Source organism: Tachyglossus aculeatus, chromosome 4 (assembly GCF_015852505.1).
Source record: "Tachyglossus aculeatus isolate mTacAcu1 chromosome 4, mTacAcu1.pri, whole genome shotgun sequence".
In the NCBI taxonomy this organism is placed as follows: domain Eukaryota; kingdom Metazoa; phylum Chordata; class Mammalia; order Monotremata; family Tachyglossidae; genus Tachyglossus; species Tachyglossus aculeatus.
The window spans coordinates 8,461,037-8,486,437 of record NC_052069.1 but is presented as its reverse complement, the minus strand read 5'-3'; the positions used below and the strand labels follow the sequence as shown (position 1 = coordinate 8,486,437).

General features: G+C 46.7%; 1 protein-coding gene across 1 annotated transcript in view; it reads left to right on the top strand.

Annotated features, from left to right (window-relative positions):
* The window catches only part of MAN2B2 (mannosidase alpha class 2B member 2), a 92,462-nt gene that overhangs the window by 64,361 nt on the left and 2,700 nt on the right, over positions 1-25,401 (top strand). Inside the window, exons 17-18 of the mRNA XM_038745766.1 lie at positions 5,111-5,226; positions 24,831-24,948. Of these exons, the coding sequence (XP_038601694.1) occupies positions 5,111-5,226; positions 24,831-24,948 (234 nt within the window). The remainder of the gene's footprint in view (positions 1-5,110; positions 5,227-24,830; positions 24,949-25,401) is intronic.

Below are 25,401 nucleotides of genomic sequence, written 5' to 3'. Positions count from 1 at the left end.
GTGAGAACGAGGCCTAACGGTGAGGAGATTAGTGGCAGAGGAGCAGAGGGTGCGGAGTGGGCTGGAGAAGGAGAGAAGGAGAGAAGACAAGGGGCAGAGCCGGGATTAGAACCCATGACCCCTGACTCTCAAGCCCGTGTTCTTGCCACTAGGCCATGCTGTCCCATACCATTAAAAAAATAGGCTTGAGCGCTGAGAACGCGTAAGTTTAAAGCAGATGACCAGGTCCTTCAGCTTTTCCATTCATTCTTGTCTCCATTAGAGGGATCAATTATATTTAGTGGTTGTATCCTAGGGATTGTCTTTTTTGTTCTCCTCCAACAGAGATATTTGGGGCAATTGGCCCTACCCCCTAGGGACATCAAAGCTCTCCACAACTCTTCCCATCTTACCCATCTTCTGGCCAGCTCACTCTCTTCTTTTCTCTGAAGCCAGCCTTGGAGTTGCAGCTCACCATGGATTTCCCCACCGTGCTTCCATCAAACTGGAGCTCCTTTCCTAACCTGGCCATCTCCCTCTTTCCTTTTCTCTCAAGACAACCTTCTCAGTTGTAGCTCACCCTAGATTTGCCCACCTCTCTTCCATCAACCTAGAGCTCCTTTCCTTTCCTAACCCAAAAGATTCCCGCACTCTCCACCTTCAACGACCTGCTTAAGTCCCACCTCCATTCATTCATTCAATCGTATTTATTGAGCGCTTACTGTCAGAGCACTGTACTAAGCGCTTGGGAGAGTATAATAATAAACAGACATATTCCCTGCCTACATCAAATTACAGTCTGAGGGGGATGGGGGGAGAGACAGACATTAATATAAATAAAGAAATGACAGCTATTCATTCATTCATTCATTCAATCGTATTTATTGAGCACTTACTGTGTGCAGAGTACTGTACTAAGCCCTTGGGAGAGTATAATAATAAACATATTCCCTGCCCACATCAAATTACAGTTCCTTGATTCGCTTCTAAGTCAGCCCTCTCTACTCATTCTTTCATTCATTCAATCAATCATATTTATTGGCGCTTACTGTGTGTACTAAGCACTTGGGAGGGTACAGTATAACAATAAACAGAAAACATTCCCTGCCCACAGTGAACTCACAGTCTAGAGGGGAAGACAGACATTAATGTACATAAATAACAGTTTCAATTCAATTCAGTACTGGCATATAGTAAGCGCTTAACAAACACCATTATTATTATTATTTATTGAGCACCTACTGCTCATTCATTGTCGTATGAGTGAAATAAGTGAACTCTAGCACCTATATATGTGTTCATGCTCTCCCTCTGCACTTACGTATGTATAGTAATGTTGGTATTTGTTAAGCGCTTGCTATGTGCCAAGCACCGTTCTAAGCGCTGGGGTAGATACAAGGTAATGAGGTTGTCCCATGTGGGCTCACAGTCTTCATCCCATTTTACAGATGAGGTAACTGAGGCACAGAGAAGTTAAGTGACTTGCCCAAGGTCACACAGCTGACAAGTGGCAGAGCCGGGATTAGAACCCATGACCTCTGACTCCCAAGCCTGTGCTCTTCCCACTAAGCCATGATATGTATGATGGCTTGTTTAATTTATTCTAATTGTCCAATTGTAAATATTTTTATGTCATCTCTCTATAGACTGTAAGGTCCTCGTGGGTAGGGATCGTGCCTGCCGACTCTGTGGTATTGTACTCTCCCAAGTGCGTAGCACAGTGCTATGCATACAGTGAGCACTTAATAAATACCGCTGATTGATCGATTGATCATGCTTGTGTTGTGTTTTCCCAGGACGGTCCACTGCACTCAGAGTATTCAGCAAATACTCTTACTACTATTATCAGTCAAACAAGGGTATTTATTGAGCCCTTACTGTGTGCAGAGCAGTGTACTAAGTGCCGGGAGAGTCCAGTGCAACAGAGTTTGTAGTCATATTCCCCTCCCTCAAGGAGCTTATCCTCAAATCAGTCAATCAGTGGTATTTATTGAGCGCTTACAGTGTGCAGTAAGTGCACACTCAAGTGTCACATCCAAGCCGTCACCAAAACCTGCCGGTCTCAGCTCCGCAACATTGCCAAGATCCGCCCTTTCCTCTCCATCCCAACCTCTACCCTGCTCATTCAAGCTCTCATCCTATCCCGTCTGGACTACTGCACTAGCCTTCTCTCTGATCTCCCATCCTCGTGTCTCTCTCCACTTCAATCCATACTTCATGCTGCTGCCCGGATTATCTTTGTCCAGAAACGCTCTGGACATATTACTCCCCTCCTCAAAAACCTCCAATGGCTACCGATCAATCTGCGCATCAGGCAGAAACTCCTCACCCTGGGCTTCAAGGCTGTCCATCACCTCGCCCCCTCCTACCTCACCTCCCTTCTCTCCTTCTCCAGCCCACCCCGCACCCTCCGCTCCTCTGCCGCTAATCTCCTCACTGTACCTCGCTCTCGCCTGTCCCGCCATCGACCCCCGGCCCACGTCATCCCCCGGGCCTGGAATGCCCTCCCTCTGCCCATCCGCCAAGCTAGCTCTCTTCCTCCCTTCAAGGCCCTGCTGAGAGCTCACCTCCTCCAGGAGGCCTTCCCAGACTGATTCCCTTCTTTCCTCTCCCCCTCGTCCCCCTCTCCATCCCCCCGTCTTACCTCCTTCCCTTCCCCACAGCACCTGTATATATGTATATATGGTTGTACATATTTATTACTCTATTTATTTATTTATTTATTTATTTTACTTGTACATTTCTATCCTACTTATTTTATTTTGTTGGTATGTTTGGTTCTGTTCTCTGTCTCCCCCCTTTTAGACTGTGAGCCCACTGTTGGGTAGGGACTGTCTCTATGTGATGCCAATTTGTACTTCCCAAGCGCTTAGTACAGTGCTCTGCACATAGTAAGCGCTCAATAAATACGATTGATTGATTGATTGATTGCAGAGCACTGTACTGAGTGCTTGAGAGAGTACAGTAATAATAATAATACTGATGGTATTTGTTCATCATCATCGTCATCATCAATCGTATTTATTGAGCACTTACTATGTGCAGAGCACTGTACTAAGTGCTTGGGAAGTACAAATTGGCAACATATAGAGACAGTCCCTACCCAACAGTGGGCTCACAGTCTAAAAGGGGGAGACAGGGAACAAAACCAAACATACTAACAAAATAAAATAAATAGAATAGATATGTACAAGTAAAATAAATAAATAAATAAATAAATAGAGTAATAAATATGTACAAACATGCATACATATATACAGGTGCTGTGGGGCAGGGAAGGAGGTAAGATGGGGGGGATGGAGAGGGGGACGAGGGGGAGAGGAAGGAAGTGTTAAGCACTTACTATGTACAAAGCACTGTTTTAAGCACTGGGGAGGATACAAGGTGATCAGGTTGTCCCACGTGGGGCTCACAGCCTTAATCCCCATTTACAGATGAGGTAACTGAGGCCCAGAGAAGTGAAGTGACTTGCCCAAAGTCACACAGCTGACAAGTGGCAGAGCTGGGATTAGAACCCATGACCCCTATCTCCCAAGCCCGTGCTCTTTCCACTGGACCACGCTGCTTCTTAGTACCACAGAGTTGGTAAACACATTCCCGAGCTCAAGCCTATCCAGGGCGACAGACATTACAAAAGATAAACAGTTTAGAATATGTCACTCAGAGATATGTACATATGTCTGTTTCCCCCAAAGTGGGGGACAGAAAAATATTCACAAATAAGGCATTCGGAATAAGGAAATTGCACAATTCATGTACCGTAATGGACACGTTCCCAAAATGTTGTGGGGGAAACACCCTGAGAAACAGAAACTGCCCAAAGAAATCCTTCTGGGAGGGCTTTTTTTATAATACTAACAATAATAGTTCATCATCATCATCAATCGTATTTATTTATTTATTTATTTTTAATGGCATTTATTAAACGCTTACTATGTTCAGAGCACTGTTCTAAGTGCTGGGGAATTTACAGGGTGATCAGGTTGTCCCACGTGGGGCTCACGGTCTTCATCCCCATTTTACAGATGAGGGAATTGAGGCCCAGAGAAGTTAAGTGACTTGCCCAAAGTCACACAGTTGACAAGTGGTGGAGCCGGAATTTGAACCCATGACCTCTGACTCCAAAGCCCGTGCTTTTTCCACTGAGCCACGCTGCTTCAGCGCTTACTGTGTGCAGAGCACTGTACTAAGCGCTTGGGAAGTACAAATTGGCAACATATGGAGACAGTCCCTACCCAACAGTGGGCTCACAGTCTAAAAGGGGGAGACAGAGAACAAAACCAAACATACTAACAAAATAAAATAAATAGAATAGATATGTACAAGTAAAATAAATAAATAAATAGAGTACTAAATATGTACAAACATATATCCATATATACAGGTGCTGTGGGGAAGGGAAGGAGGTAAGATGGGGGGGATGGAGAGGGGGACAAGGGGGAGGGAAGGAAGGGTATTTGTTAAGCGCTTACTATGTGCCAGGCAGCATACCAAGTACTGGGATAGAAATGAGGTAATCAGGTTGGACACAGCTCCTGTCCCATGTGGGGCTCATAACAATAATGCTACTACTACTAATAATAATAATGGCATTTATTAAGTGCTTACTATGTGCAAATCACTGTTCTAAGCACTGGGGAGGTTACAGGGTGATCAGGTTGTCCCACGGGGGCCTCACAGTCTTAATCCCCATTTTACAGAAGAGGCAACTGAGATACAGAGAAGTTAAGTGACCTGCCCAAAGTCACACGGCTGACATTTGGCGGAGCCAGGATTTGAACCGGGACAGTCCTAATCCCCATTATACAGACAAGGTTACTGAGGCCCAGAGAAGTGAAGTGACTTGTCCAAAATCCCACAGCAGACAAGTGGCGGAGCTGGGATTGGAACCCAGGTCCTTCTGACTCCTAGAAGGAGCATGTTCTGTCCACTAGGCCCTAATACTTCCCTCAGCCAGTCAGTCAATCGTACTTACTGAGCGCTTACTGCATGCAGAGCACTGTACTAGGTGCTTGGGCAAGTCTGACAGAATGACAGAACAGACACGTTCCCTGCCCACAATGAGCTGACAGTCTTGAAATTTTCAGTTTGGGTGTCAATCGCTGAAACGTCCCTCCGTTTCTTTCCAAAGGCCACTGCGGAGAGACGGCAGAGGCCAACTCGGAGCGTGTCCTCGTCCGCCTCCGACACTTGTACGAGGCGGGAGAAGATCCCATCCTGTCTCAGCCGGCAACTGTCAATCTGAAGGTGAGATCAACCTTCCCCTCGCTTCTCCCTGGGCCGCTGACGCTCCGGATTTTCTTTCATTGTGTGGGGCAGAGTCTTCCTCTAGGATTTCAGAGACCTTCGTTCTAGTCTGTTCTGCCACTGGCCTGTTGCTTAATAATAACGACGGCACTTGTAAGTGCTAACTATGTGCCAGGCACTGTTCTAAGTGCTGGGGTAGGGGCAAATTAATCAGATTGGATTCAGAGTCTTAATCCCCATTTTATAGATAATAATAATAATGTTGGTATTTGTTAAGCGCTTACTATGTGCAAAGCACTGTTCTAAGCTCTGGGGTAGATACAAGGTAATCAGGTTGTCCCACGAGGGGCTCAGTCTTCATCCCCATTTTACAGATGAGGGAACTGAGGCCCAGAGAAGTGAAGTGACCTGCCCAAAGTCACACAGCTGACAAGTGGCGGAGCCGGGATTTGAACCCACGGCCTCTGACTCCAAAGCCCGGGCTCTTTCCACTGAGCCACGCTGCTTCCCGATGAGGCCACTGAGGCACAGAGAAGTCAATCGACTCACCCAAGGTCACACAGCACGCAAATGGCAGAGCTGGGATGAGAATCCTTCCAACTTCTGGGCCCATGCTCTATCCGCTGGGCAATGACCTTGAGCAAGTCACCACCTCTCTGTGCCCCAGTTTTCTCATGTGTAAATGGGAATAATAATATCTCTTTCCCCCTACTGATGTTAAAGCACTCGGGAAAATCTTATCAATCAATCGGTGGTTTTCATTGAGTGCTTACTATAATAATAATAATAATTGTGGTATTTGTTAAGCAATTACTAAGCACTTTGTTAAGCATTGAAATAAGGATTGGGGTGGATACAAGCAAATCAGGTTGGACACAGTCCCTGTCCCCAGCGGGGCTCACAGTCTCAATCAGTGGTTTTCACTGAGTGCTTACTATAATAATAAGAATAATTGTGGTATTTGTCAAGCAGTTACTAAGCACTTTGTTAAGCACTGAAATAAGGATTGGGGTGGATACAAGCAAATCAGGTTGGACACAGTCCCTTGTCCCCCGTGGGGCTCCCAGTCTCAATCCCCATTTTGCAGATGACATCACTGAGGCCCAAAGAAGTGGAGTGACTTGCCCGAGATCACACAGCAGACCGTGGCTTAGTGGAAAGAGCACGGCCTTGGGTGTCAAAGGTCATGGGTTCTAATTCCGTCTCCGCCACTTGTCAGCTCTGTGACTTTGGGCAAGTCACTTCACTTCTCTGTCCTTCAGTTACCTCATCTGTCAATGGGGATTAAGCCAGTGAGCCCTACATGGGCCAACCTGAATACCTTGCATCTACCCCAGAGCTTAGAACAGGGCTCGGCATGTGGTGTTTACCAAATACCATCGTCATCATCAAGTGGCGGAGCTGGGATTAGAACCCGTGACCTTTTGAGTCCCAGCCTGTGCTCTATCCACTCCGCCGTGCTGCTTCCCTTGCTGTACAATCCAACAGAGTTAATTGACCACCCAACCCACCTTCCTTCCCCTCCAGCCCCTCCAGGTTATCACCCACCTCCACCTTCCTTCCTCTGCAGCCTCCTAACCTGCCGCATATTTCTCTACGGTGTTTATTGAGCCCCTCTAGACTGTAAGCTCGTTGTGGGCAGCGAACGTCTCCACCACCTCTGTTGGATTGTACTCTCCCAAGCACTTAGTACAGTGCTTTGTACAAAATAAGAGCTCAGTAGATACCGTTGATTGATTGATCGATTGATTAAGCATTTTTAAGCAGCTGAGCTGGAACTAGAAGCTAGGGAAAACAAATCAAACATAAGTTCATTCAATTCAATCATATTTACTGAGCGCTTACTGTGTGCAAAGCACTGTACCAAGTGCTTGGGAGAGTGCTTAGTACAACAAACAGACACATTCCTGCCCACAATGAGCTCACAATCTAGACAAACTCACGGTCTAGAGAATGTGAAATAGAATCAACCAAGCCAATTCACTCCCTCACTCTGAGCTTGAGCTGTTTTACCATTAGACGTATCACTTTTATTTCGGTCAATTTTCGGGGCCTTTGAATGCAAACCACACACTTCCTCCTGTGCTAGCGATCTCCTTAAACAATGTGTCTTGGCTTTTACTGTGTTTAGACATGTGTGTGTGGGGGCGCCTATATAAATGTATACGCAGTCAGACAAAAAACACATATACTAGTTTTTGAAGTAGACACCACCAGGACAATAGGAGATCCACAGTCTCGGCCTCGTCGTCCATTCACTTGCCCATCCATTCAATAATAATAATAATGGCATTTATTAAGCGCTTACTATGTGCCAAGCACTCTTCTAAGCACCGGGGAGGTTAGAAAGTGATCAGGTTGTGCCACGGCGGGGCTCACAGTCTTAAATCCATTTTACAGATGAGGTAACTGAGGCCCAGAGAAGTTAAGTGACTTGCCCAAAGTCACCCAGCTGACAATTGGCGGAGCTGGGATTTGAACCCATGACTTCTGACTCCAAAGCCCGTGTTCTTTCCACTGAGCCATGCAGCTTCTCCAATCTTACTCAGTCTTACTTATTGAGCATTTAGAGGACAATACAACAATGAACAGACCCATCCCCTGCCCACAAGGAGCTTACAGCCCAGAGGGGGAGACAGACGTAGAGAAAGGTGTCATTGGGCTTAATGTTTTCAAAACATAGCGCTTCCTTCCCTCTGGTCTACTCACCTCTCTTCCCAAGCAAAGTGTTCGGTCAGAGAGCCGCTCCGTTCTTGACGGCACTTCACCAAGCTGGTGTGTCCTCAGCCATGGTCTCCCAGCTGCTTTGTCCCCGTCTTTGTTTCACCGAGTCCTCAAAACCCTCCCTCCTGCCATTGAGCTTCCCACGTTGGGTTCTCCTCCCAACAGCCGTTGGGGTCTACCTCTGTCATTCCTTCTCCTCACACCACGCGCCCGGCACAGCCGTGTTGTGGTGAGCGGAGTTCCGATGCTAGGATTTAAAAAAAATCAGGGCTTAGAACAGTGCTTTGCACATGGTAAGGTTTTAATAAATGCCATCATTATTATTATAGGACACTGATGACCTTCCAGAACGTCAGTGTTCATGATCTTATCTCGAAACAAATAGCTATGATTGTGTACGCTCATTGTGGACAGGGAAGGTGTCTGTGGATTGTTATAAAGGACTCTCCCAAACGCTTAGTACAGCGCTCTGCACTCAGTAAGCCCTCAATAAATATGACTGACTTACCGGGAAGGCATCAACGCTGAATAGCCCAGTCACTGAAAGTGGACAGAAAGTACTTGTGTAAAACATTTATCACAGATATTTGGGCAGTGTGTAAAATAATTATTGCAAAGAGCAATAATAATAATAGTAATAATGATGGCCTTTGGTAAGCCGTTACTATGCACCAGACACTGTACTAAGCACTGGGGTGGGTACAAGCAAATGGCTTTGGACACTGCCCCACTTGCACAGGGGGCTCACAGTCTCAATCCCCATTTTATAGATTTTAAGCGCTTAGTACAGTGCTCTGCACACAGTAAGTGCTCAATAAATACGATTGAATGAATGAATGAATAGATGAGGCCAAGAGAAGTGAAATGACTTGCCCGAGGTCATACAGAGGACAAGCGGCTGAGCTGGGGTGAGAACCCAAGTCTTCCGACTCATAGGCCTGCCCTCTTTCCACCAGGCCCCACTGCTGCCTAATTTCACCTTCAATTTCAGACTCTCTCAATTCCTATAATAATAATAATCCTGATGGCATTTATTAAACGCTTACTATGTGCCAAGCGCTAGGGTAGGTACAAGGTGATCAGGTTGTCCCACGTGGGGCTCACAGTCTTAATCCCCATTTTCCAGATGAGGTAACTGAGGCACAGAGAAGTGAAGTGACTTGCCCAAAGTCACACAGCTGACAAGAGGTGGAGCCGGGATTTGAACCCATGACCTCTGCCACTAAGCCACACTGCTTCCCTTTGACATCATTCCATCCTAGTGGAGGCAAAATCCAAATGATTGAAGAACAGCTGTTATCCAAGACCCAGAGCGGGGCCCTTTGTGAACCTTGAGGTTCACCTTGAAAAACCTTGAAACCTTGAGGATTTTTGTAGGCAGTTCTGTCCAGCGCGTCTCGCACAAGGTATTTTGCATCACGTATTAAGTACCGGCAGCAACTGTGTGACTCTTTTAGCCACTGTCCTAGAGTTTGAAAAACCTTGAAAAACCTTGAGGTTTTTTTTAGGCAGTTCTGTCCAGCGTGTCTAGCACAGGGTATTTTGCATCACGTATTAAGTACTGGCAGCAACTGTGTGACTCTTTTAGCCACTGTCCTAGAGTTTGAAAAACCTTGAAAAACAGTGAGGTTTTTTTAGGCAGTTATGTCCAGCGTGTCTAGCACAGGGTATTTTGCATCACGTATTAAGTACCAGCAGCAACTGTGTGACTCTTTTAGCCACTGTCCTAGAGTTTGAAAAACCTTGAAAAACAGTGAGGGTTTTTTTAGGCAGTTCTGTCCAGTGTATCTAGCACAGGATATTTTGCATCACGTATTAAGTACCGGCAGCAACTGTGTGACTCTTTTAGCCACTGTCCTAGAGTTTGAAAAACCTTGAAAAACAGTGAGGTTTTTTTAGGCAGTTCTGTCCAGCGTGTCTAGCACAGGGTATTTTGCATCACGTATTAAGTACCAGCAGCAACTGTGTGACTCTTTTAGCCACTGTCCTAGAGTTTGAAAAACCTTGAAAAACAGTGAGGGTTTTTTTAGGCAGTTCTGTCCAGTGTATCTAGCACAGGGTATTTTGCATCATGTATTAAGTACCGGCAGCAACTGTGTGACTCTTTTAGCCACTGTCCTAGAGTTTGAAAAACCTTGAAAAACCTTGAGGGTTTTTTTTAGGCAGTTCTGTCCAGCGTGTCTAGCACAGGGTATTTTGCCTCACGTATTAAGTACCAGCAGCAACTGTGTGACTCTTTTATCCACTGTCCTAAAGTTTGAAAAACCTTGAGGTTTTTTTTAGGCAGTTCTGTCCAGCGTGTCTAGCACAGGGTATTTTGCATCACATATTAAGTACCGGCAGCAACTGTGTGACTCTTTTAGCCACTGTCACTCTTTTAGCCACTGTCCTAGAGTTTGAAAAACCTTGAAAAACAGTGAGGTTTTTTAGGCAGTTCTGTCCGGCGTGTCTAGCACAGGGTATTTTGCATCACGTATTAAGTACCGGCAGCAACTGTGTGACTCTTTTAGCCACTGTCACTCTTTTAGCCACTGTCCTAGAGTTTGAAGAACCATGAAAAACCTTGAGGTTTTTTTTAGGCAGTTCTGTCCAGCGTGTCTAGCACAGGGTATTTTGCATCATGTATTAAGTACCCGCAGCAACTGTGTGACTCTTTTAGCCACTGTCCTAGAGTTTGAAGAACCTTGAAAAACCTTGAGGTTTTTTTTAGGCAGTTCTGTCCAGCGTGTCTAGCACAGGGTATTTTGCATCACGTATTAAGTACCGGCAGCAACTGTGTGACTCTTTTAGCCACTGTCACTCTTTTAGCCACTGTCCTAGAGTTTGAAAAACCTTGAAAAACCTTGAGGTTTTTTTTAGGCAGTTCTGTCCAGCGTGTCTAGCACAAGGTATTTTGCATCATGTATTAAGTCCCGGCAGCAACTGTGTGACTCTTTTAGCCACTGTCCTAGAGTTTGAAAAACCTTGAAAAACCTTGAGGTTTTTTTTTAGGCAGTTCTGTCCAGTGTGTCTAGCACAGGGTATTTTGCATCATGTATTAAGTACCGGCAGCAACTGTGTGACTCTTTTAGCCACTGTCCTAGAGTTTGAAAAACCTTGAAAAACAGTGAGGTTTTTTTTTAGGCAGTTCTGTCCAGCGTGTCTAGCACAGGGTATTTTGCATCACGTATTAAGTACCGGCAGCAACTGTGTGACTCTTTTAGCCACTGTCACCCTTTTAGCCACTGTCCTAGAGTTTGAAAAACCTTGAAAAACCTTGAGGGGTTTTTTAGGCAGTTCTGTCCAGCGTGTCTAGCACAGGGTATTTTGCATCACGTATTAAGTACCGGCAGCAACTGTGTGACTCTTTTAGCCACTGTCACTCTTTTAGCCACTGTCCTAGAGTTTGAAGAACCTTGAAAAACCTTGAGGTTTTTTTTAGGCAGTTCTGTCCCGCGTGTCTAGCACAGGGTATTTTGCATCACGTATTAAGTACCGGCAGCAACTGTGTGACTCCTTTAGCCACTGTCACTCTTTTAGCCACTGTCCTAGAGTTTGAAAAACAGTGAGGTGTTTTTTAGGCAGTTCTGTCCAGCGTGTCTAGCACAGGGTATTTTGCATCACGTATTAAGTACCGGAAGCAACTGTGTGACTCTTTTAGCCACTGTGACTCTTTTAGCCACTGTCCTAGAGTTTGAAAAACCTTGAAAAACCTTGAGGTTTTTTTTAGGCAGTTCTGTCCAGCATGTCTAGCACAGGGTATTTTGCATCACGTATTAAGTACCGGCAGCAACTGTGTGACTCTTTTAGCCACTGTCCTAGAGTTTGAAAAACCTTGAAAAACCTTGAGGTTTTTTTTAGGCAGTTCTGTCCAGTGTGTGTAGCACAGGGTATTTTGCATCACATATTAAATCCGGCAGCAACTGTGTGACTCTTTTAGCCACTGTCACTCTTTTAGCCACTGTCCTAGAGCTTGAAAAACCTTGAAAAACAGTGAGGTTTTTTTAGGCAGTTCTGTCCAGCGTGTCTAGCACAAGGTATTTTGCATCACGTATTAAGTACCGGCAGCAACTGTGTGATTCTTTTAGCCACTGTCCTAGAGCCGGAGCAACGCTGAAAAGAACCAAGAGCGAAGGAGCAGGAAGTGTAGGCTGCCTCTCAGTTCACACCTGTACACTAGCACTTAGGGAGGAAGTCGAGCAGAGACCAGCGTTGCGTGCGTAGCTTAGTGGCTAGAGCCCAGGCCTGGGAATTGGAAGGACCTGGGTTCTGATCCCGGCTCTGCCACGCATCTGCTGGGCGACCTTGGGGAGTCATTTCACTTCTCTGGGCCTCAGTGACTTCAGAAAAAAGCGGGGTTAAGATTGGGAGCCCCAAGTGGGACAGGGACTGTCCCCGATCTGATTAGCTTGGATCTATCTCACTTCTAGAACTGTTATCCCCCACTTCAAAGCCTTATTAAAGGCACATCTCCTCCAAGAAGCCTTCCCTGACTAAGATCTCTTCTCTTCTCCCATTCCTTTTCACGCTGCTCTTACTTGCTCCTTCATTCATCCTCCCTCCCATCCCCACAGCACATATTTATGTATCTGTCATTTCTTTATTTATTTATCTATTTATTTCTATTAATGTCTCTCTCCACCTCTAGACTGTGAGCTCGCTGTGGGCAGGAATGTGTCTGCTGTTATTTTGTACCCTCTCAAGCACTTAGGACAGTGCTTGGCACATAGTAAGTGCTTAATAAATACGACTGACTCTACCCTAGTGCTTAAAACAGTGCTTGGCACATAGTAAGTGTTTAATAAGTACAATTATTATTATTATCTCCATTTTTGGAATGGTGGGAACTAAGACACTGTCTGGACAGCAGGCTTCGCAACAACCCACAAAAAAGCAGAGGAAGTTCATCTCTTGTCGGTCATCCTAGGACAGACTGACAGACAGACCTCATTGGTCACATAACAACAACAACAATAATAATAATAATAATTATGGTACTTGTTTAAGTGCTCACTATGTGCCACACACTTTCTAAGTGCTGGGGTAGATAACAAGTTAATCAAGTTGGACACAGTCCCTGTCCCACATGGGGCTCACAGTCTTAATCTTCATTTTACAGATTGAGGCCCAGAGAAGTGAAATGACTTGCCCAAGGTCACACAGCAGACATGTGCCAGAGTTGGTATTAGAACCCCCACCCTTCTGACTTCCAGGCCTGGGCTCTATCCACTAAGCCACGCTGCTCTGGACTGTAATTTATTTATTTTAATATCTGTCCCCCCCACCCTCCAACCTTCCCCAAGACTGTCAGCTCATTGTGGGCAGCAAATGTGTCTGCTGTTGTATTATCAATCAATCAATCAATCGTATTGAGCACTTACTGTGTGCAGAGCACTGTACTAAGCTCTTGGGAAGTACAAGTTGGCAACATATAGAGACAGTCCCTACCCAACAGTGGGCTCACAGTCTAGAATGGGGAGACAGAGAACAAAACAAAACATATTAACAAAATAAAATAAATAGAATAGATATGTACAAGTAAAATAGACTAATAAATATGTACAAACATATATACATATATACAGGTGCTGTGAGGAAGGGAAGGAGGTAAGGCAGGGGGAATGGAGGGGGGGAGGAGGGGGAGAGGAAGGAGGGGGCTCAGTCTGGGAAGGCCTCCTGGAAGAGGTGAGTTCTCAGTAGGGCCTTGAAGGGAGGAAGAGAGCTAGTATGGCGGATGGGCAGAGGGAGGGTATTCCAGGCCCGGGGGAGGACGTGGGCCAGGGGTCGATGGCGGGACAGGCGAGAGCGAGGCCCGGTGAGGAGATTAGCGGCGGAGGGTGCGGGCTGGGTTGGAGAAGGAGAGAAGGGAGGTGAGGTAGGAGGGGGCGAGGGGATGGACAGCCTTGAAGCCCAGGGTGAGGAGTTTCTGCCTGATGCATAGGTTGATTGGTAGCCACTGGAGATTTTTGAGGAGGGGAGTAACGTGCCCAGAGCGTTTCTGGACAAAGACAATCTGGGAAGCGGTGTGAAGTATGGATTGAAGTGGGGAGAGACACGAGGATGGGAGATCGGAGAGGAGGCTGATACAGTAGTCCAGACAGGATAGGATGAGAGCTTGAACAAGCAGGGTAGCGGTTTGGATGGAGAGGAAAGGGCGGATCTTGGCATTGTTATGGAGCTGAGACCGGCAGGTTTTGGTGACGGCTTGGATGTGAAGGGTGAACGAGAGAGCGGAGTCAAGGATGACACCAAGGTTGTGGGCTTGTGAGACAGGAAGGATGGTAGTGCCGTCAACACTCTCCCAAGTGCTTTGTACAGTGCCCTGCACAGAGCGCTCAATAAATATAATTGCATGAATGGGGGTTAGGACTGTGAGCCCCTTGTGGGACATGCGCTGTGTCCAGCCTCATTAGCTTAACAGTCAGTCGCTCACATTTATTGAGCGGTTACTGTGTGCAGAGCACTATGCTAAGTGCTTGGGGAATACAATATAATGATAAACAGACACATTCCCTGCCCACTAATAATAATAATTGTGGTATTTGTTAAGTGCTTACTATGTTCCAGGCACTATTCTAAGCGCTGGGGTAGATACAAGCTAATCAGGTTGAACCCAGTCCCTGTCCCGCATGGGGCTCCCACTCTTAATCCCCATTTTGCAGATGAGGGAACTGAGGCCCAGAGAAGTGATGTGACTCACCCAAGGTCACACAATAGACATGTGTGATGCTACTGATGCCTGTCTACTTGTTTTATTTGCTTTGTCTGTCTCCCCCTTCTAGACTGTGAGCCTGTCGTTGGGTTGAGATTGTCTCTGTTGCCAAGTTGTACTTTCCAAGTGCTTAGTACAGTGCTCTGCACATAGGAAGTGCTCAGTAAATCCGATTGAATGAGTGAATGTGGCAGAGTGGGATTAGAACCCAGGCCCTTCTGACTCCTAGGCCTGTGCTCTATCCGCTAAACCGTCCCGCTCCCTTGGGGGTTAAGACTGTAAGCGCTGTGTGGGCCATGGACTGTCAGACCTGATTAGCTTAACAGTCAGTCAGTCAGGACTATTTATTGAGTACTTATTCTATGCAGAGCACTGTGCTAAGCGCTTGGGAAAGTCCAGTGTTACACTAAACAGACACATTCTCGACCCACTCATAATTATTGTGGAAATCAGGAGGACTGATTCTCTGGAAAAGTCACCAATGCGAGGAAAAATCCAAGGAAAACGTGGAAGAGGGAGACTGGCAGATAGATGGACATTGATTCATTCATTCATTCAATCGTATTTATTGAGCGCTTGTTGAGCACTTACTGTATGCAGAGCACTGTACTAAGCACTCGGAAAGTACAATTTGGCAACAGAGATCATAACAACGATAACGGAAGAACCGTTAGAAAACTTGCAGATTGTGGCAGAAGACGGGATGTCCTGGAGAAAAAATATCAGAAATCACTCAGCGGCACTTGATAATAATAATTTATTAAGCGCTTACTATGTGCCAGGCACTGTACTAAGCACAGGAGTGGATGCATGGTAATCAAGATGGACACAGGCCCTGTCCCATAAAGGGCTCACAGTCTTAATCCCCATTTTGCAGGTGAGGGAACTGAAGCCCAGAGAAGTGAAATGACTTGTCCAGGGTCACACAGTAGATCAGTAGCGGAGCCAAGATTAGAACCCAGGCCTTCTGATTTCCAGGCCCATGCACTTTTCACTAGGCTACACTGCTTCTTGTCGCTTGTATCTAGCCCAGCGCTTAGTACAGCCTGGCACATAGTAAGTACATAAATACCATTTAAAAAAATAAATAGACAGATGTTGCTATTGCATGGGCCATGGAGGAGGACTGGGGGAGCTCTTTCCTTTGGATGCAATAGGGGTACCCTCTCCAGGGTCCCCCCTGCCGCAAAAACACACACACACACACACACACACTCTCTCACTCCTACCACAGGTTAATCAATCAGTAGAATGTTTTGAGCATTTCTTGTGTAGAGCATTTTTCCAAGCGGTTGGCAGAGCGTGGCCTAGTAAAGACAGCACAGGCCTCAGAGCCAGAGGACCTGGGTTCTAATCCTGCCTTTGCCACGTTCCTGCTTGTGACCTTGGGTGACTCACTTCACTTCTCTTGGCCTCAGTTCCCTCATCTGGAAAATGGAGATTCCATACTGAAGCAGCGTGGCTCAGTGGAAAGAGCCTAGGCTTGGGAGTCAGAGGTCATGGGTTCTAATTCCGGCTCCGCCACCTGTCAGCCATGTGACTGTGAGCCCACTGTTGGGTAGGGACTGTCTCTATGTGTTGCCAACTTGTACTTCCCAAGCGCTTAGTACAATGCTCTGCACACAGTAAGCGCTCAATAAATACGATTGATGATAATGATGATGATGATGACTTTGGGCATGTCACTTCACTTCTCTGTGCCTCAGTTACCCCATCTGTAAAATGGGGATTAAGACTGTGAGCCCCACGTGGGGCAACCTGATCACCTTGTATCCCCCTCACCAGCACTTAGAACAGTGCTTGGCACATAGTAAGCACTTCATTCATTCATTCATTCAATCATATTTATTGAGTGCTTACTGTGTGCCGAGCACTGTACTAAGCGCTTGGGAAGTACAGATTTGCAACATATAGAGACGGTCCCTATGCCAACATTATTATTAGTAGTACTAGTTCACCCGCCTATTTCATTCATTCATTTATTCATTCAATCGTATTTATTGAGCTCTTACTGTGCGCATAGCACTGTACTAAGCACTTGGAAAGTACAGTTTGGCAACAGAGACAATCCCTACCCAACAACGGGCTCACAGTCTAGAAGAGGGGGAGACAGACAACAAAACAAAACAAGTAGACGGGCATCAATAGCATCAATATGAATAATTAGAATTATAGACATATATACACAAGTCCTGTGGGGCAGGGGGGTTGGTAGAGCAGAGGGAAGGAGTCAGGGTGATGGGGAAGGGAGGAGGAGCAGAGGAAAAAGGGGGTTGCTCAGTCTGGGAAGGCCTCCTGGAGGAGGTGAGCTCTCAGTAGGGCTTTGAAGGGAGGAAGAGAGCTAGCTTGGCGGATGTTGGGAGGGAGGGCATTCCAGGCCCGGGGGATGACGTGGGCCGGGGGTAGACTGTGGGACAGGCGAGAACGAGGCCCGGTGAGGAGATTAGCAGCAGAGGAGCGGAGGGTGCGGGCTGGGCTGGAGAAGGGGAGAAGGGAGGGGAGGTAGGAGGGGGTGAGGGGATGGACAGCTTTGAAGCCAATTTAGCGTATTTAGGTTGTGAGCCTTGTTTGGACCACGGACTGTGTCGGACCTGATCCTCCTGGATCCTCCCCAGCACTTAGAATGGTGCTTGAAGCAGCTCACAGCAGCGCTTAAGAAATATCACAATTCCGTTACAGTTATTACACTATAACAGGGTGGCTAGACACGTTCGCTGCCCACAACAAGCTTGCTCTAGGCCACACACACACACAGATCTCCCCCACAGGCCTCCCCCCCGCACCCCACAGACCACCGCCACAGGCTCCCCACACGAGACCCCACATGGGTTACCCACATTGGCCTCTACACAAGTTTGTGTTGTTTTTGTTTTGTTAAGCGCTTGCTCCGTGCCAGGCACCGTCTTAAGCGCTGGGGTAGATATGAGCAAATCGGGTTGAACACAGACCCTGTCCCAGCTGGGGCTCGCAGTCTCCATCCTCATTTGACAGATGAGGGAACCGAGGCCCAGAGAAGTAAAGTAACTCACCCGAGGTCACTCAGCGGACCAAGTGGCATCGTCGGGATGAGGATCCTTGTCCTTCCAGCTCCCTGGCCCGTGCTTTATCCATTAGCCAATGCTGCATCTCACATTACCCACATTGGCCCCCACACAGGTAAATAATCATGGTATTTGTCAAGCGCTCACTATGTTCCAGGCACTGTACTAAGCACTGGGGTAGATACAAGCAAATCGGGTTGGTTCCATGTGAGGCCCACAGTCTCAATCCCCAGAAGCAGCGTGGCTCAGTGGAAAGAAGTCATGTGTTCAAATCCTGGGTCTGCCAATTGTCAGCTGTGTGACTTTGGGCAAGTCACTTCGCTTCTCTATACCTCAGTTACCTCAACTGTACAATGGGGAGTAAGACTGTGAGCCCCCCGTGGGACAACCTGATCACCTTGCAACCTCCCCAGTGCTTAGAACAGTGCCTTGCACGTAGTACGCGCTTAATAAATGCCATCATTATCATTATTTTACGGATGAGGGAACCGAGGCCCAGCGAAGTGAAGTGACTTGCCCAAGGTCACACAGCAGACAAGTCTCATTGATCCCCACAGACAGGCCCCCACCAAGGTTACCCACACAAGTTCCCCACAGGCTCCCCACCCAGTACATTTCATTCATTCAGTCATATTTACTGAGCGCTTACTAGGTGTAAAGCACTGTACCTGTCCCGCCTGTCCCACCATCGACCCCCGGCCCACGTCATCCCCCGGGCCTGGAATGGCCTCCCTCTGCCCATCCGCCAGGCTAGCTCTCTTCCTCCCTTCAAGGCCCTGCTGAGAGCTCACCTCCTCCGGGAGGCCTTCCCAGACTGAGCCCCTTCCTTCCTCGCCCCCTCGTCCCCCTCTCCATCCCCCCCATCTTACCTCCTTCCCTTCCCCATAGCACCTGTATATATGTTTGTACATATTTATTACTGTATTTATTTATTTATTTTACTTGAACACATCTATTCTATTTATTTTATTTTGTTAGTATGTTTGGTTTTGTTCTCTGTCTCCCCCTTTTAGACTGTGAGCCCACTGTTGGGTAGGGACTGTCTCTATATGTTGCCAATTTGTACTTCCCAAGCGCTTAGTACAGTGCTCTGCACATAGTAAGCACTCAATAAATACGATTGATGATGATGATGTACTAAGCGCTTGGGAGAGGACAGTAGAGCACCTACCCAGGTCCCCACGCAGACCTCCATACAGGCCCTCAACCCAGGCCCTCACCTAGGTTACCCACACGGGTTTCGCACAGGATATTCCCATTAGCCCCCAAACAAAGAGCCCCCAGCCAGGTTACCCACATTGGACCCCACACACAGGCCTCTGTACAGGCTACCCACATTGATCGCCACACACAGATTCCCCCTAGGCACCCCACACAGATCACTTTACTCATTTATTCAGTCAGTCATATTTATTGAGTGCTTACTGGATTCCAAGCACTGCACTAAGCACTTAGGAGAGTACAGTAATAATAATGGTACTTGCTAAGCACTTACTCTGTGCCAAGCAATGTTCTAAGCGCTGGGATAGGTACAAGATTATCAGGTTGTCCTTAGTCCCCATTTTACAGATGAGGTAACTGAGGCACAGAGAAGTGAAGTGACTTGCCCAAAGTTACACAGCTGACAAGCGGCCGAGAGGGGATTTGAACTCACGACCTCTGACTCCCAAGCCCGGGCTCTTTCCACTAGGCCACCTCCACAGGTCCCCTTATAGGCGCCCATACACAGGCCCCTAGAGAAGCAGTGTGGCTCAGTGGAAAGAGCGTGAGCTTGGGAGTCAGAGGTCATGGGTTCTAATCCTAGCTCCGCCACTTATCAGCTGTGTGACTTTGGGCAAATCTCTTAACTTCTCTGTGCTTCAGTTACCTCATCTGGAAAATGGGGATTAAGACTGTGAGCCCCACATGAGACAACCTGATTACCTTGTATCTCCCCCAGTTCTTAGAACAGTGCTTTGCACATAGTATGCACTTAACAAATGCCAAAATAACAATAATTATTATTATTATTATTACCCAGGTTCCCCACCCAAGCCTCCACCCAGGTTGCCCACATTTGGCCCCTCCACAGAGACCCCCACATAGGCTCTCCCCTCACAAGTCACCTACACAAATCCCCACACAGTCCTCCATAATAATAGGTATTTGTTAGGCGCTTACTATGTGCCAAGCATTTGTTCATTCATTCAATCATATTTTTTGAGCGCTTACTGTGTGCAGAGCACTGTACTAAGCACTTGGGAAGTACAAGTCGGCAACATTACAGAGATGGTCCCTACCCAACAACGGGCTCACAGTCTAGAAGGGGGAGACAGACAACAAAACAAAACATGGAGACGGGTGTCAAAATCATGAAAACAAATAGAATTATAGCTATGTAGCACTGTTGTAAGCGCTGGCCCTCCCACCCAGGTTCTCCTCCCAGGCATCCACTCAGGTTACCCACATGGGCCCCCCTACTCAAGTTCTCCCCACCCATTTCACCTACACAAATCCCCACACAGTCCTCCAAACAGGCCCTCACACACACACACATACACACAGTTTCCCCATACACAGACTCCCCCCCAAACAGTTCAGCTACACAGGCCCTCACATTCATTCATTCATTCAATCGTATTTATTGAGCGCTTACTGTCGGCAAGATATAGAGACGGTCCCTACCCAACAACGGGCTCACAGTCTAGAAGGGGGAGACAGATAGCAAAACGAAGCATGTGGACACGTGTCAAGTCATCAGAACAAATAGAATTAAAGCTAAATGTACATCATTAACAAAATAAATAGAATAGTAAATAGTAGAATAGTAAAATAGAGTAATAATTCTGTACAAACATATATATAGGTGCTGTGGGGAGGGGAAGGAGGTAGGGTGGGGGGATGGGGAGGAGGAGAGGAAAAAGAGGGCTCAGTGTGGGAAGGCCTCCTGGAAGAGGTGAGCTCTCAGTAGGGCTTTGAAGGGAGGAAGAGCACTAGCTCAGCGGATGTGCGGAGGGAGGACATTCCAGGCTGGGGGAGGACGTGGGCTGGGGGTCGACGGCGGGACAGGTGAGAACGAGATACAGTGAGGAGGTTAGCAGTGGCAGAGGAGCGGAGGGTGCGGGCTGGGCTGGAGAAAGAGAGAAGGGAGGTGAGGTAGGAGGGGGTGAGGTGATGGACAGCCTTGAAGCCGAGAGTGAGGAGTTTTTGCTTGATGCGTAGGTTGACAGGCAGCCACTGGAGATTTTTGAGGAGGGGAGTAACATGTCCAGAGGGTTTCTGCACAAAGATAATCCAGGCAGCAGCGTGAAGTATAGACTGAAGTGGGGAGAGGCAGGAGGATGGGATATCAGAGAGGAGGCTGATGCAGTCATCCAGTCGGGATAGGATGAGAGATTGAACCAGCAAGGTAGCGGTTTGGATGGCGAGGAAAGGGCGGATCTTGGTGGTGTTGTAGAGTCTCCACACAAAGCCTCAACCCAGTGCACCCAAATGCTTAGTACAGTGCTCTGCACACAGTCAGCACTCAATAAATACAAATGAATGAGTTATGATTGAATGAACACCCATACAGGGCCCCCATAAGCCTCTAGGCAAGCCCTACACAGGTTCCCACTCAATCCCCCACACCATGTCTGCTGTCTTGCCCCACTCCAATCCATACTTTATTCTGCTAAATGGATCATCTACCAACAGAAGCATTCAGCCCATGTCTTCCCACTCATTCATTCATTCAATTGGATTTATTAAGCGCCTACTGTGTGCCGAGCCCTGTACTAAGCACATGGGAAAGTACATCACAACAGTAAAGAGTGACTATCCCTGGCCACAGCGAGCTCACAGTCTAGAGGTGGGGAGGTTAGCGGTGGCAGAGGAGCGGAGGGTGCGGGCTGGAATGGAGAAGGACAGAAGGGAGGTGAGGGAGGAGGGGCAAGGGGATGAACTGCTTTAAAGCCAATGGTGAGGAGGTTTTGTTCGATAAAGAGGTGGATGGACAACCACTGGAGATTTTTGAGGAGTGGGGTGAAGTGTCCTGAACGCTTCTGTACAATGATGATCCAGGCAGCAGAGTGAAATATGGACTGGAGTGGGGAGAGGCAGGAGGTTGGGAGGCCAGAAAGGAGGTTGATGCAATGATCTAGGTGGGATACGATGAGTGATTGTATTAATAATAATAATAATAATGGCATTTGTTAAGCACTTCCTATAATAGTAATAATAATGGCATTTATTAAGCGCTTACTATGTGCAAAGCACTGTTCTAAGCACTGGGGAGGTGACAAGGTGATCAGGTTGTCCCCCGGGGGGCTCACAGTCTTCATTCCCATTTTATAAATGAGGTAACTGAGGCCCAGAGAAGTTAAGTGATTTGCCCAAACTCACACAGCTGACAATTGGCAGAGCCTGGATTTGAACCCATGACCTCTGACTCCAAAGCCCGGGCTCCTGTCCACTGAGCCACACTGCTTCTCTATGTCCCAAGCATTGTTCTAAGTGCTGAAACAGGGTAGCAGTTTGAATGGAGAGAAGAGGGTGGATATTATAGATGTTGTGAAGGTGGGACTGACAGGATTTAGTGAGGGATTGAATATGTGGGTTGAGTGAGAGGAGTCAAGGATAACGCCAAGGTTACAGCCTTGTGAGACGGGAAGGATGGTGGTGCCGTCTACAGTGATGGGAAAGTCTTGGGGAGGACCAGGTTTGGGTGGGAAGATCGGGAGTTCTGTTTGGGACTTGTTAAGTTTGAGATGACGGGAGGACGTCCAAGTAGAGATGTCTTGAGCTCCCAACGAGCTTAAAGTCTAGAGGGTTATTGTAGGTTAGCTGGGCTCTGCTACCTGTGCTCAGATGGAGTTCATTCATTCATTCAATTGTATTTATTGAGCGCTTACTGTGTGCAGAGCGCTGTACTAAGCGCTTGGGAAGTACAGGGTGGCAACATATAGAGACGGTCCCTACCCAACAACGGGCTCACAGTCTAGGAGGGGGAGACAGACAACAAAACATGTAGACAGGTGTCAAAATCGTCAGAATAAATAGAATTATAGCTATATGCACATCATTAACTAAATAGAGTAGTAAATATGTACAAGTAAAATAAATAGAGCAATAAATCTGTACAAATATATACAAGTTCCGTGGGGAGGGAAAGGAGTTCAGAGGCTCCAACTGCACTGACTTTGTCTTAGCTTTGGTTTTCTCACCCATCCCCATCATTGACCTAAATCTTAGTGGCGAAAGTAGACTAAGCAGAAAGAGCCACTGGAAATAATAAAAAATGGTATTTGTTCACTGTGGTACTTGTTAAGTGCTTACTATATGTGCTTACTATGCTGAAGTAGCGTGGCTGAAGAAGCAGTGTGCTTAGTAGATAGACCCCGAGCCTGAGAGTCAGAAGGTCATGGGTTCTAATCCTGGATCCGCCACGTGTCTGCTATGTGACTTGGGGCAAGTCACTTAACTTTTCCAGTCAATCGTATTTATTGAGCGCTTACTGTGTGCAGAGCACTGTACTAAGCGCTTGGGAAGTACAAGTTGGCAACATATAGAGACGGTCCCAACCCAACAGTGGGCTCACAGTCTAGAAGGGGGAGACAGACAACAAAACATATTAACAAAATAAAATAAATAGAATAAATATGTACAAGTAAAATAGAGTAATAAATATGTACAATAGGGACCGTCTCTATAAGCTGCCAACTTCCCTGGGCCTCAGTTATCTGTAAAATGAGGATTAAGAGTGTGAGCCCTATGTGGGACAGGGACAGTGTCCAACCTAACTTGAATCTACCCCAGCGCTTAGAACAGTGCATGGCACATAGTAAGCACCTAACAAGTACCATAATTATTATTATTATGTGCCAGTCACTGTTGTAAGCGCTGAGGTAGATACAGGTTAATCAGGTTGGACGCAGTCCCTGTCCCACATGGGGCTCACAGGGTAAGTAGGAGAGAGAACAGGTATTAAATCCCCATTTTACAGATGAGGTAACTGATGATCAGAGAACCGAAGTGACTTTCCTGAGATCACACAGCAGACAAGTGGCGTATTCAGCATTGGAACCCAGCTCCTTCGACCCCAGGCCTGTGCCCTTCCTACTAGGCCAAACTGCTTCTCTGGAAGATTCTGCTGCTCAGTGTATTCTCACCACAACCAGCGAGTTCAGTTTCCCCCCCAGCGCTTAGAACAGTGCTTTGCACATAGTAAGCGCTTAACAAATGCCATCATTATTACTGACACAGACTCTTCCCTGCTGATGGTACAGGCCCGGTTCAATATGCTTCCATTTCAGTAATAATAATAACAGAAATAACAAAAATTATGGCATTTTTGAGCCCTTAATATGTGCCAGACACTGTACTAAGCGCTGTGGCTGAAACAAACAAATCGGGTTGGACACAGTCCCTATCCCACATAGGGCTTACACTTTTAATCAGTGTGGCTTAGTGAAAAGAGCATGGGCTTGGTAGTCAAAGGACATGGGTTCTGATCCCAGCTCTGCCACTTAATAGTTATAATAATAATGATGATATTTGTTAAGTGCTTACTATGTGCGAAGCACTCTTCTAAGCGCTGAGGGGGATACCAGGTGATCAGGTTGTCCCACGTGGGGCTTACAGTCTTCATCCCCATTTTACAGATGAGGTAACTGAGGCACAGAGAAGTTAAGTGGTTTGCCCAAGGTCACACAGCTGACAAGTGGTGGAGCCCGGATTCAAACCCATGACCTCGGACTCACAAGCCAGTACTCTTTCCACTGAGCCATGCTGCTTCTCTGTCTGCTGTTGTCTGCTGTTTGACTTTAGCCATGCTACTTACTTTCTCTGGGCCTCAGTTACCTCATCTGTAAAATGGGGATTAAGACTGTGAGCCCCGCGTGGGACAACCTGATTACCTTGTATGTACCCCAATGCTTAGAACACTGCTTGGCATATAGTAAGCGCTTAACAAATACTATTATTATTATTAATCCCCTTTTCCCAGATGAGGTAACTGAGGCCCAGGGGAGTGAAGTGACTTGCCCAGGGCCACACAGCAGACAAGTGGTGGAGCGGAGATTAGAACCCATGACCTCCTGATTCCCAGGCCCGGCTCCGTCCGCTACACCAGGCTGCTTCTTGCCGGTAGTAGACGGGCCTCCTAACGTCATGTCCTTGCTTCCACTTAGACCTTCCTGCGGGAGCTGGGGACGGTGGTGGTTGTGGAAGAACGCTCTCTCACGGGAACGTGGGATGTAAACACCCTCAGACGCTGGAAGTGGCGGACAGCCGGTCACCGAGGCAAAGGTTTGAGAAGCTTGACGGTTTGGGGTGGTTCGTCGATGTTTTCCCGAACCTAAGGATGTTGGAAAACTAGCACGCAAAACTTAGGCTGCCTCCCTCCGCACCTCCCCGATGAGCCCTGCTCTCTCTGATAACAGAAATAATAACAGTATCCTTCCCCTCCCCATAGCACCTGTATATATATATGTGTGTGTGTATATATATATATATATATATATAGTTTGTATGTATTTATTACTTTATTTATTTTATTTGTACATATATATGTATATATATGTATATGTATATGCATGTATATGTATATGTATATATACATATATATACATGCATATACATATACATATATATACATATATATACATATATATGTACAAATAAAATAAAGTTTGTATAGTTTGTATGTATTTATTACTTTATTTATTTATTTTATTTGTACATATTTATTCTATTTATTTT